The 11,961-nt window shown below is 48.1% G+C and overlaps 1 protein-coding gene across 1 annotated transcript in view; it reads right to left on the minus strand.

Moving 5' to 3' along the window:
• LOC107109176 (zinc finger protein 658B-like) overlaps window positions 1-11,363 on the minus strand; it is a gene marked incomplete at both ends in the record, with an annotated part of 50,385 nt that extends 39,022 nt beyond the window's left edge. Inside the window, one exon of the mRNA XM_015409746.1 lies at window positions 9,818-11,363. Within this exon, the coding sequence (XP_015265232.1) occupies window positions 9,818-11,363 (1,546 nt within the window). The remainder of the gene's footprint in view (window positions 1-9,817) is intronic.
• Between the last annotated feature and the right edge of the window lie 598 nt (window positions 11,364-11,961).

Raw genomic sequence — 11,961 nt, forward strand, 5'->3', positions numbered from 1 at the left:
GGCGCCCCCGCCCCCCCTCTCCCTCCCAGGGCAGAAACAACCCCCCCCCTCCCGGGACACGATTGTGCGCGCACACAGGAGGCGCAAAAGAGCCCCCTCCTCTCTTCCGGACTCCCCCCACCTCCTCTCTCGGCCTCTCTAGCAAAGGCTCCGCCGGCTTAACCCTTGCAGTGCTGCAGACAAATGCAAACTGCGTCCTCCTTTCCGCCAGGTCCTGGGCTGCTCAATGGGAGTTGCTCTGCTGCACGGGGCTGGGACGCCCGGAGGATCCTTCCTGCGCTGTTTCTCGGGAAAAGGAGGCTGAAGAAGCTGGAATAGACTCTCTCGGCTTGCAGCCCCAGCAGAGACCGAAGGGGAAAGCGGGGAGTCCCCGCCCGGGGCGGACGGGCAGCGTCTCTTTCCCGGTGCGTCTGCAGGAGTCCTGCCTCGTGGGGCGCCGCTGAAGGCCGCCCGGCTGCAGTCCAGTCCCGCGGCGGGGTCCCGGCGCTGCTTTTCTCGATGGGAAGGGCAGGAGGCCCTTTCCTCTGCGTCTGCGGCCCTGGAAAGGTTAAAACCGCCCCGTCCCGAGTAAGAAGGGGGAGGATCTTTTTTTGGGGTGGGTGGGAAGGGTTTGCTTCCGAATGGAGGGAGCGAGAGTAGGCAGCCGTGTGTTCCTGTGTCCTCCTGTGGCTATCATGTGTTGTGCAGCCAGGAGAGGCTCCCATTAGCACTGGCTCTGCTGTTCCGCATCCCCCCTCCACACACCCATGGCAACCTGTGGCTTCAAGGAATGGATTCCCTCAGTGGCTGTTGCTAGGCAATCACCGCATTCCACACTGGGTTTCTGTGAGAAAGGGGGAGGGGTCCTTTTCAGGGAAGTTTTGGCCTTTGAGGGAGGACTCACAGGGGCCAGGGTTGCCAATTCCGGGTTGGGGAATTCCTGGAGATTTGGGGGCTGAGCCCTGGAGAGGGCAGGGCTTGGAGAGATAAGGAGCAGAAGCCGGGCATTGTTCCTTTACTTTTGCCACTTTTTGCCCACCGTTCTCCCTTGGACTCAAGGCAGATGACACAAAGTGAGTCAATATAATCAACAAGATGGGGCATTCAAGAAAGAACACAATAGGATTAGGGTTGTTGAACCAATCAGAAATCGAAAAATAGGCTCTTCCGGTTTGTGTATTGGTGATGGCGGTCGCTCTCCCCAGACCTCGGGGGAGCGATTAGTACACCAGCAGCATGGAGGGGTGCTACCTCAAGTGGCACCCCATGGAGCCTTGGTAATAGGCTCCAGGCCAGAGGGTTTTTGAGGGTTAGCCCCTTCTACAGCTGGATGCTGGAGAATCAAGGCTTCCCTCCGTCCTAACGCTCCTGCCGTGTGGCCTCTGGGCACAAGCTAATTTGACCGGGACAAGCGCGGGAGATCGAGCAGAATAATGAATTATGTGAGCATGGTCAGAGATATGACCAACAGTGAATGTGAGTTCAAAGTAAATGGACTATTTTTTAAAAAAAATGGACCCCCCCATGGGAAAAGCGGAGCGCAAAGAGGGACACCTCTTAAGCGCATGGACAGATAAACGTATCGAAGAGGGAAGGGAGGGACACCGCAAACAAGAAAATGAAGAATGGGAGATGTGGAAACAAAACAAAACCTCCAAGAAAACCATCTGTTACAGCTGCAAATGGAAAAGGCCTACATGATTCTCAGATTCCAGGGAGTTCTTGAAACTGAAAAAGAAGACTTGAAGAAGACTCTGGGTGAGATTATTGCTCCAGTAACAGGCTTACCAGCGAATAAAATAGTAAAAGATATGGAGACTGCCTATCGGGCTTACTCCAATTATATTTTTAAAAATAGCCTGCCTGGAGAGATTGTGGTCAGATTTGCAAGAAGACAGCCCAGAGATGCTATATTAAACCTCAGCAACTCCACTGAAATTGGGGAATACAACCATTAAGACTTTAAAAGACTACTGTAACACTCTCTACATGGGGCTGCCTTTGTCACAAGTCCGGAAGCTGCAGCTAGTGTGGAATGCTGTGGCCAGGCTGTTGATTGGTCTCTCGATGAGGGACCACATTCGGCCTGTGCTGAAAGCGCTGCACTGACTGCCAATAGCATACCAGATTTGCTTCAAAGTGCTGGTTTTGACCTTTAAAGCCCTTTATGGCCAGGGTCCAGCCTACCTGAGGGACCGCCTTTCTCCATATGTTCCCCCAAGGGCACTACACGTGTGGGGGGGTCATTTCCTGAAAATTCCAGGCCTGAGAGACGTTAAATTTCCGGTGACCAGGACCAGGGCATTTTTGATGGCGGCTCCTACATGGTGGAAGGAGCTCTTGGAAGAGATCTGGGCCCTGCGGGACCTTTCTCAGTTCCACAGGGCCTGCAAGACGGAGCTCTTCCGCCAGGCCTTTGAGTAGGAGCCTTCGCCACCACTATTCCACCTTTGCCCCCTATGCTCTGGCGTATTAACATCATGATTGCCTGGCACCCCAAGGGGGGGAGCGAGGCACCTGGGCACGGCTTAGATGATAAGATCTTAGGAAATACTTTGGAAGTTAAGATCTACCCATCTTGTCTAAATCTGTTTGTAAGTTTGTTATTGTATTTTATTGTAATTTATTGTTTTTAAACTATGTGTTTACTGTTTTAACCTCAGCACATGGTGCCCTTGTTAGCCGATATAAATTCAAATATAAATAAATAAAATAAAAAAAGACATTCCATTTGAAATTCGACAAAAGAGGAAAAGCTATGAGGACTTAATCTCTTTTCTTCAAACTAACGGAATTCAGTACCGGTGGGCGATCCCCGAAGGTATCATCTTTAAAATCAACGATAAAAGAGAGAAGATTGGCTCCATTTTTAAAGCCAAGAAATTCTTGAGACGTCAGCTGGGATCGGGGGAAGAACCCAAAGATGAAGAAACCAAATCAAGTGACTCTGCCACCTCTGGAACAGATGAGGACTCTGTGGTTGAAACGGGTGCGGGAGCAATGAAAGCTGTATACGATTTTAGAGATAGAAAACCGAAGTAAGGGCAGAAGGACTTTGAAAATCGCCTTTTGAAGTAAAGAAGATGCTCAGAAAGTTCTCTCATAATAACTAACATATTAACAGAGAAGCTGTGAAAAACAAGAACTTTACAAGTATATTGTGTTACTAATACTTTAATCACTACTATTTAGTTTAACATGGATGTGATCTCCTTCTCTTGGGTTTTTAGTTAGTGCGGGTATCTTTTCTTTATCCATAGTTGTAGTCCCCCCATATATTTCTTTGTAGTTATGTAGTCTTATGAAAAAACAATACAAATATGCCTTCAGGGATTTTTAAAAAATATCAAAAAATAAAACTGTAGCAAAACAGAAGCCTTAGCGTGAGATAATAAATAAGACATGAATTACAAATTTGACTAAATCTGTTTTTCCAAGTCTGCACAAAGCCAGGAGAGTGGGCGCAGGCCTGACTTCCTCAGGTAGGCCATTCCTTAAGGCGGGGGCCACAGCAGAGAAGGCACGGGTATAGGCAGCTGTTGATTTTTGCCTATTTGCAGGTTGGAACCTGCAGAAGACCTCGCTCCGATGAGTAAAGCTGTTGTGGTGGTGAATAGGGGGAGAGGCAGTCTGGAAAATAGGAGGGTCCAAGGCCATGAAGGGCTTTCTGTGTAATCTCCCTATATAATAATTGTGGTTTGGTGGTGGCATTCTCCAGAACATTCCACACACTCCCAAATCAGTTGGCTCAATGATCTGTCACTCAGAACGTCTCCCTATCCACTGGCTGCGTTGCCTGAGTCCCGCCCAGCTGCCACTCAAGAGTACTCGCGTGCCAGTGGCCGGGTGCTGGGTCTGCTCCTCTTCCCTGCCCACTCCTTCAGCCACTGTGCCCTGTCAGAATTACTGGCAAATGGCTCTCTCTCGACGAAGACACGTCTCCTGCTTGCCTCCTTTGTGGGACTAAATTTTCTCTTACTGGCTGTTGGTAGGTTCCTAGTAAACAGCTTTCTCTCTTAACGAAGACGTTTCTCCTGCTTGCCTCCTGTGTGGGACTACTTTTTCCTTCAGTGGCTGTTGGTAAGTGTAACAAAAGGGCAGTTACCTGTGTCTGTAAAATGGATGCCGTCTTTGTGTTTAAAATGTTCCCCCATAAGGTTTAATTGAGCTGTAGTTTCAGAGAGGGGCCTGCAGCGGTATCACTCACTGGGTTGAATGGGACTTCCTCAACTACTGGCCTATAGTTTCCAGCTGCCCCAAGGCCAAAAAGTGCAGGAAAACAGGGACTGTCCCAAGGGGCAGGGCGGCATGAATGTAGACTCCAGCCCATCCAGGGAGGAGGCAGTCTTTGTCCCTGGGAGGCAGCAGCTATTCAGCCACTCCACAGTTGGCTGGACTGGGCAATGAATGGAAGTTTTCGTGCTCTCTTGGGCAAGAGAGGCTGAAGCAGAGTCAGAGGCCAGTCCAAGGAGAGATCCTATCCTGAGCCCACAACCTCCAGAGGCAGGGAGTAGTGTGTGCAGGGAAACAGGACTGCATTTAACCCCTGTTGATTTATGGCCTGTTGGTCCATGGTGTGTGCTTACTCCTACAGTTGTGCCTTCTTTATTTAGTGCATGTGTGTTCCATAATTGTGTAAAAAGTTAAATAAATTCTTTTACTTGGGCTAATAATCTGTGTTCTGCTCTAACCACAGAGTTTCCACCGATCTTCAAAATACTAAAGGGAGGACGTAGCCCAGGGAAGCAAGAAATGGCCAGACCCTTAGGTTGCCAACTTTCCTGGGATCCCCCAAATATTGGGGATTCCATCTCCAAATAGGGAGATTTGGCCAGAGGGGTCTCACTGTCCCTCTAAAAAGGCAGTGACAATTCAGTGAGTGGTGGCAGCGAACTCAGAGTGAGATACGCCCACGGGATGAGGGTGGGAGGCGAACAGCTGAGGTGTAAACTGGAGCCCGTTTCGCCACAGTAGGAAACTAAGCTTCGTTGAGAAGAAGGAACCCCTTCGCAGGCCTTTGTGAGGAACTGATTGGGGCCAGTCCTGAGTAGGGTTGCCAGCTCCAGGTAGGGAGATTCCTGGAGATTTTCTGGTAGTCTATGGAAGCCAGGGTTTGGGGAGGGGAGAGGCCCCAGCTTAACAGAATGCCATAAAGCCCACCTTCCAAAGCAGTTATTTTCAGGGGGGGGGAAGAGAAAGCTACTGCCTAGAGTTCAGTTGTGATACCTGTTGATCTTCAGGCTCCATCTGGAGATTGGCTACCCTAGGCTTCAGAGCACAGTCTGCTAGAACCAGGTTTCTGTTGTGGAAGCTGAGTGGGTGATTTTGGACCAGTCACAGACTTTCAGTCTAGTCTACCTCACAGGTTTGTTGTGCAAGTCAAAAGGGGGAGAAGAGAATGATGCAAGCTGTTTTGGTCCCCATTGAAGAGAAAGACAACTTTTCATCCTGGGAAACCATTGTTGCCAATCTCCAGGTGAGGGCTGGAGATCACTCAGAATTACAACTGCTCTCCAGATGACAGAGATCAGTCTCCCAGGGAGAACATGGTGGACTCTGTGTCCTTATACCCTGCTGAGATGTCCCTTCCATGACAGCCAATGTGACATGGCAGTCAGGGTTCCAGAGCATGGTAGAGGTTGCATGTGGGGGGGGAGATGGAAAGCTGAAGAGTGAGGGAGAAATAGTTGGGAAGGAGATAGGGTTGCCAACTCCAGGTAGGAAATTCCTGGAGATTTGGGGGATGGAACTTGGAGAGGGAGAGGTTTGAGGAGAAGGGGTGGGACCTCAGACATTCCCAATACCACAGTCTCCACCCTCCCAACCAGCCATTCCCTCCTGGGGAACCACTGTTGCCAACCTCCAGGTGAGGGGTGGAGATCACTCAGAATAACAACTGGTCTCCAGGAGGGAAAGGGAAGGAGATGGAAACCTGAAATCAGAGCAGTGGATAATGGCAGGTTGATGCTTGGCTGGGAAAGAGATAGGGTTGCCAACTCCAGGTTGGGAAATTCATGCAGATACAAGAGGTGGAGCCTAGAGAGGGTGAGGTTTGAGGAGGGATGGGTCCTCAGATAGGTACAATGGCCATAGACTCCACCCTCCAAAGCATTTATTCCAGGATAACAATTGTCGCCAATCTCTAGGTGAGGGGTGGCAATCACTCAGAATTACAACTGATCTCCAGGAGGGAGGGCAGAAGTCGGCTGCAGTTATAGGAGCAGATAATGGTAGGTTGATGGTTAGCTGGGATGGAGATGGGGTTGTGAACTCCAGGTTGGGAAATTCCTGGGGATTTGAGGGGTGGAGCCTGGAGAGGGCAAGGTTTGAGGAAGGGTTGGACCTCAGACAGGTACAATGCCATAGACTCCACCCTCCAAACCAGCCATTTCCTCCTGGGTAACAATTCTTGCACATCTCCAGGTGAGGGCTGGAGATCACTCAAAATTACAACTGCTCTTCAGGTAGTAGAGATCAGTTCCTCTGGATAAAATGGTGGGATCTGTGTTACTATACCCTGCTGAGGCCGCCACAGCAAATTGACACTGAGTGTCCAAGGCCTTGGCACTCTCCCAGAGCCTCTTTCTAGACCTCATTGTATTTATTTCCATGACAGGCCTTATTCCTAGTAGCCAATACTTCAAGCTGAGCCCTGTAACCGATCGGCAGACAGTGTAGGATGGGAATCATTTGCATGATCCATCTAAAGGTAAAGGTTCCCTTGCTCGAAAGCCAGTCGAGTCCGACTCTAGGGTTGCGGTGCTCATCTCCGTTTCAAAGCCGAAGAGCCAGCGCTGTCCGAAGACGTTTCCGTGGTCATGTGGCCGGCATGACTAAACACCAAGGCGCACGGAACGCTGTTACCTTCCCACCGAAGTGGTCCCTATTTATCTACTTGCAATTTCTTGCTTTCGAACTGCTAGGTTGGCAGGAGCTGGAACTAGAGACAGGAGCTCACCCCGTCTTGCGGCACCCGGGTCTTGAACTGCTGAACTACTGACCTTCCACAGCCTGCAGTTCAGCGTCTTAACCACTTGAGCCACCGCAGCTCCAAGGCAAGATCCATCTAGCTCCAGATAATAGCTGAGCCTTGGCTTCTTCTCCACCTGGAGTTTCTGAATTGATTTTGAGGACAGAGCAACAAAGTCTAAGTCTAGTGCTGCCTTTAAGACAAAGGTTTATTCTGGGTATTAGCTGTAGCTATCAAACGCATCTCTTCGAAGATGCCTCCCCCATAAAGGGGAGCGTCTTAACCACTTGAGCCACCGCAGCTCCAAGGCAAGATCCATCTAGCTCCAGATAATAGCTGAGCCTTGGCTTCTTCTCCACCTGGAGTTTCTGAATTGATTTTGAGGACAGAGCAACAAAGTCTAAGTCTAGTGCTGCCTTTAAGACAAAGGTTTATTCTGGGTATTAGCTGTAGCTATCAAACGCATCTCTTCGAAGATGCCTCCCCCATAAAGACCGAATCCTTACAACTTAACTGATCCATATCATGAATGAGGGCAGGTACAAATATCAAGCCTCTGAAAGAGAATGGGTAAGCAGACCAATTGGGCAATCCCATTAAACCATTTCCCCCACAAAGAGTGAATCCGTAGAACTATCTTGCAAGGTCTGTTAGCCTGAAAATGTGACTGGCTAAAAGGCATCACAAGATCTTCCAGGCCTTCTGTGGATCTGAACCCAGATCTACCAAGCCATAACCCAACACTCTGGGTCTTGAACTTAACTGATCCAGTCATGAATGAGGGCAGGTACAAACCTCAAGCCCCTGGAAGACAATGGGTAAGCAGACCAATTGGGCCATCCCCTTAAATACAAATCTCTAAATTTTCAATCCACTCAAATCACAGCTGGGGAGAGATCAAAGAGCCCACCAAGCACAGAACACACAAAGTCTAATTTCCCTATTTCCCTGATACAAACAATAATACCCTTATAGAGCTGTGACTCTTCCTTAGCTGAGTATTGTTTTCTCTGATTCATAAAGAAACACTTAATCTAGGGATGCCAACTGCCTGGAGGGGGAAAGTGCTGTCCCTTTAACAGAGGCTTTACAGGATGTCATTTAACTTTTCCACTCACTTTAAGTCTCTGGGAATTAGGAAGGATATTTTTTCCCCTTCAGGCCTGTTAATACAGAGACCTCTCCAAAATAAAGGAAGGAGACAGAAAGAGAATTTCATCAGTTGGTGCCATTAAAGCGCGATCTCAATGGAGGAATTCAAGGGGGGATCTGAGGAGGAAGACGTGGAGGGAGGTACGCATTGGCCCAGGGCTCGGTCCAGGTCATTCCTAGCGCACGCACAGGTGGTGCCAATAGTGGTGTTCAGAGGAGGAGGAGGGAATCCTACTCCTCCCTCCTGATTTTCTCTGTGAGAATCTAAAGGTGGTATGGGAAGGACAACTTGTATTGGGGAATCTGTGCCCCACAAGGTTCACCTGCCAACTCCATGGATACTGGTCCATGTCCACAATACTGGTTGTTGGGAGGGGGTGGGAGGGAGGGGGGGTCTGGCTCCCTGGAAATTACTGAGATGTTGGGTTAGGGGACACAACCTTTCCCTTTCAACCCAAATTAATCCTACTGCCAGAATGCTTTGGGTTTCAATGTGGTGAGACCCCCAAGAAGCTCACAGCAGGCTGGACTGGGAAGGGATGAGGGTTCAGAAATGCCTCTCTAGAACGGCTTGTCAGATAAAAATGCTTGTGGTACCGGCTGGTCACACTATACTTACGCCACTAGGAGAGAGGATGTAGATATCTCTTACCCTCTCAACTTGTCTATTCCTTCATAGAATTTGGGAAAGGAACTATTTTTGCCAGTTTTGAAGATGCCAGAGTTAGAATGGCAGATAGGCTAAAATAGCAAGTTTCACAGTGGAGGGGAAAAACGGAAAAGCCCTTTCTTTGTGTAGCTACTTTCTCAGCCTTTATGAACTTCCAGCACCAGGGCCAGATATAGGAAAGTTTCACCCTTGTATGGATTCTCTGAGGAACATGAAGATTGGACCTGTGCCTTAACCTCTTGTTGCGAATTGAGAAGGTTCCTTTCCCAGGAGAACTCCACGATGTTAAAGGAGAGATCAGCTGATTCTACATGCAGCAGAATATAAGAGACGCCAATGTTGGATCAGGCCATAGGCCCATCCAGTCCAACACTCTGTGTCACACAGTGGCCAGAAATACCAGGTGCCATCAGGAAGTCCACCAGTGGGGGCAGAACATTAGAAGCCCTCCCACTGCTGACCCCCCCAAGCACACAGAAGACAGAGCATCACTTGCTCCAAACTGAAAGTTCCTATCTATACCTTGGGTCTAATAGCCACTGATGGACTTCTGCTCCATATGCTTGTCTAATTCCCTCCTGAAGGTGTCCATGTTTGTAGCCGCCCCCACCTCATGTGGCAGTGAATTCCATTTTTGACGTTTTGAACACGGCTAAAGCTCCTTCCACACTCTGAATATTTATCATATTTCTCCCACAGTCGCATAAGGTTTCAGTATAGATTCAAGCTTCTTACAGCATTTTTTACCTTTTCAATACTTCATATCATCTGTTGTTGACTTGTTTTAGGTGTGAAATAGAGGAAAAGCTCTTTTCACGGATACACAGTTACATCGTTTCTCCTTCTGTGGGTTCCTCGTTGCAGTAGAAGAATATCATTCTCAGTAAATCTCTTTCCACACTTTGAGCATTCAAAAGGTTTTCCCTATATGGGTTCTTCAGTGCAGTTGATTACCACTGGTACTGAATTTCTTTCACACTCAGAGACGTCAAAAAGTTTCTCCGTTCTGTGGGTTCTCTGACGCTGTTGAAGATTGCCACTCAAACTGAATCTCTTTCCACAGTCTGAGCATTCAAAAGGTTTCTCCCCTGTGTGGGTTCTCTGATGCTCTTGAAGATTGCCACTCTGACTGAATCTCTTTCCACAGTCTGAGCATTCAAAAGGTTTCTCCCCTGTGTGGGTTCTCTGATGCTCTTGAAGATTGCCACTCTGACTGAATCTCTTTCCACAGTCTGAGCATTCAAAAGGTTTCTCCCCTGTGTGGGTTCTCTGATGCTCTTGAAGATTGCCACTCTGACTGAATCTCTTTCCACAGTCTGAGCATTCAAAAGGTTTCTCCCCTGTGTGGGTTCTCTGATGCTCTTGAAGATTGCCACTCTGACTGAATCTCTTTCCACAGTCTGAGCATTCAAAAGGTTTCTCCCCTGTGTGGGTTCTCTGATGCTCTTGAAGATTGCCACTCTGACTGAATCTCTTTCCACAGTCTGAGCATTCAAAAGGTTTCTCCCCTGTGTGGGTTCTCTGATGCTCTTGAAGATTGCCACTCTGACTGAATCTCTTTCCACAGTCTGAGCATTCAAAAGGTTTCTCCCCTGTGTGGGTTCTCTGATGCTCTTGAAGATTGCCACTCTGACTGAATCTCTTTCCACAGTCTGAGCATTCAAAAGGTTTCTCCCCTGTGTGGGTTCTCTGATGCTCTTGAAGATTGCCACTCTGACTGAATCTCTTTCCACAGTCTGAGCATTCAAAAGGTTTCTCCCCTGTGTGGGTTCTCTGATGCTCTTGAAGATTGCCACTCTGACTGAATCTCTTTCCACAGTCTGAGCATTCAAAAGGTTTCTCCCCTGTGTGGGTTCTCTGATGCTCTTGAAGATTGCCACTCTGACTGAATCTCTTTCCACACTCTGAGCATTCAAACGGTTTCTTCCCTGTGTGGGTTCTTATATGCTCCTGAAGACTGGCACTCTGATTGAATCTCTTCCCACAGTCTGAGCATTCAAAAGGTTTCTCCCCTGTGTGGGTTCTCTGATGCCATTTAAGAGTGCCACTCAAACTGAATCGCTTTCCACACTCAGAGCATTCAAAAGGTTTCTCCCCTGTGTGGGTTCTCTGATGCTCTTGAAGATTGCCACTCTGACTGAATCTCTTTCCACACTCAGAACATTCAAAAGGTTTCTGCCCTGAGTGGGTTCTTCGATGCCGTTGAAGACTGCCACTCCGACTGAATCTCTTTCCACACTCTGAGCATTCAAAAGGTTTCTCCCCTGTGTGGATTCTCTGATGGAGTTGAAGAGTGCCACTCCGATTGAATTTCTTTCCACATTCTGAGCACTGAAAAAGTTTCTCTTCTGTGTGGGTTCTTCGATGCCGTTGAAGATTGCCATTCATGCTGAATCTCTTTCCACACTCTGAACATTCAAAAGGTTTCTCCCCTGTATGGGTTCTTTGATGCCGCTTAAGACTGCCACTCTCACTGAATCTCATTCCACACTCTGAGCATTCAAAAGGTTTCTCCCCTGTGTGGGTTCTTCGATGTAGTTGAAGAGTACCACTTCGACTGAATCTCTTTCCACACTCTGAGCATTCAAAAGGTTTCTCCCCTGTGTGGGTTCTTAGATGCTCTTGAAGACTGCCACTCTGAATGAATCCCTTTCTGCATGTTGAACATTTCAAAGGTTTCTTCCATGTGTGGGTTTTCAGATTCTTTGGAAGATTACCACTCACACTGCATCTCTTTCCACACACTGAATATTCAACAGGTTGCTCCCCTGTGCGGTTTCTCAGATGCTGTTTACGATTCTGCCTCACACTGAATCTCTTTCCACACTCTGAGCATTGAAACGTTATTCTTTGGTGTACAAAGAACTGTGATCTAGTTCTGAAGTACTTTTCACACCTAATGGATTTACTTGATTTTATTATCCTGTGCTTTGGAATAACTACATTATGCTGTCTTTCATCTCTCTTCTCAACCATATGACTGACTTTCTTTCTCATCGGTCTGCGTGGAGTCGTGACATTTTCTTTCAAGTCTTCATTTTTAATTTCATCTGGGATTTGCTGATGAACTTCCTCACCCTCTTCCTTCCTCTGATTATTTACTGCTGGAATAAAGACAGAGATCCTGTTAGCACCTGGGAGGTCTGGGAAGCTCCAAATGCATCTATGTGACTGTGGTAAAAAAGGATTG

The sequence above is a fragment of the Gekko japonicus genome, unplaced genomic scaffold, assembly GCF_001447785.1.
Source record: "Gekko japonicus isolate JY-2015 unplaced genomic scaffold, Gekko_japonicus_V1.1 scaffold5403, whole genome shotgun sequence".
In the NCBI taxonomy this organism is placed as follows: domain Eukaryota; kingdom Metazoa; phylum Chordata; class Lepidosauria; order Squamata; family Gekkonidae; genus Gekko; species Gekko japonicus.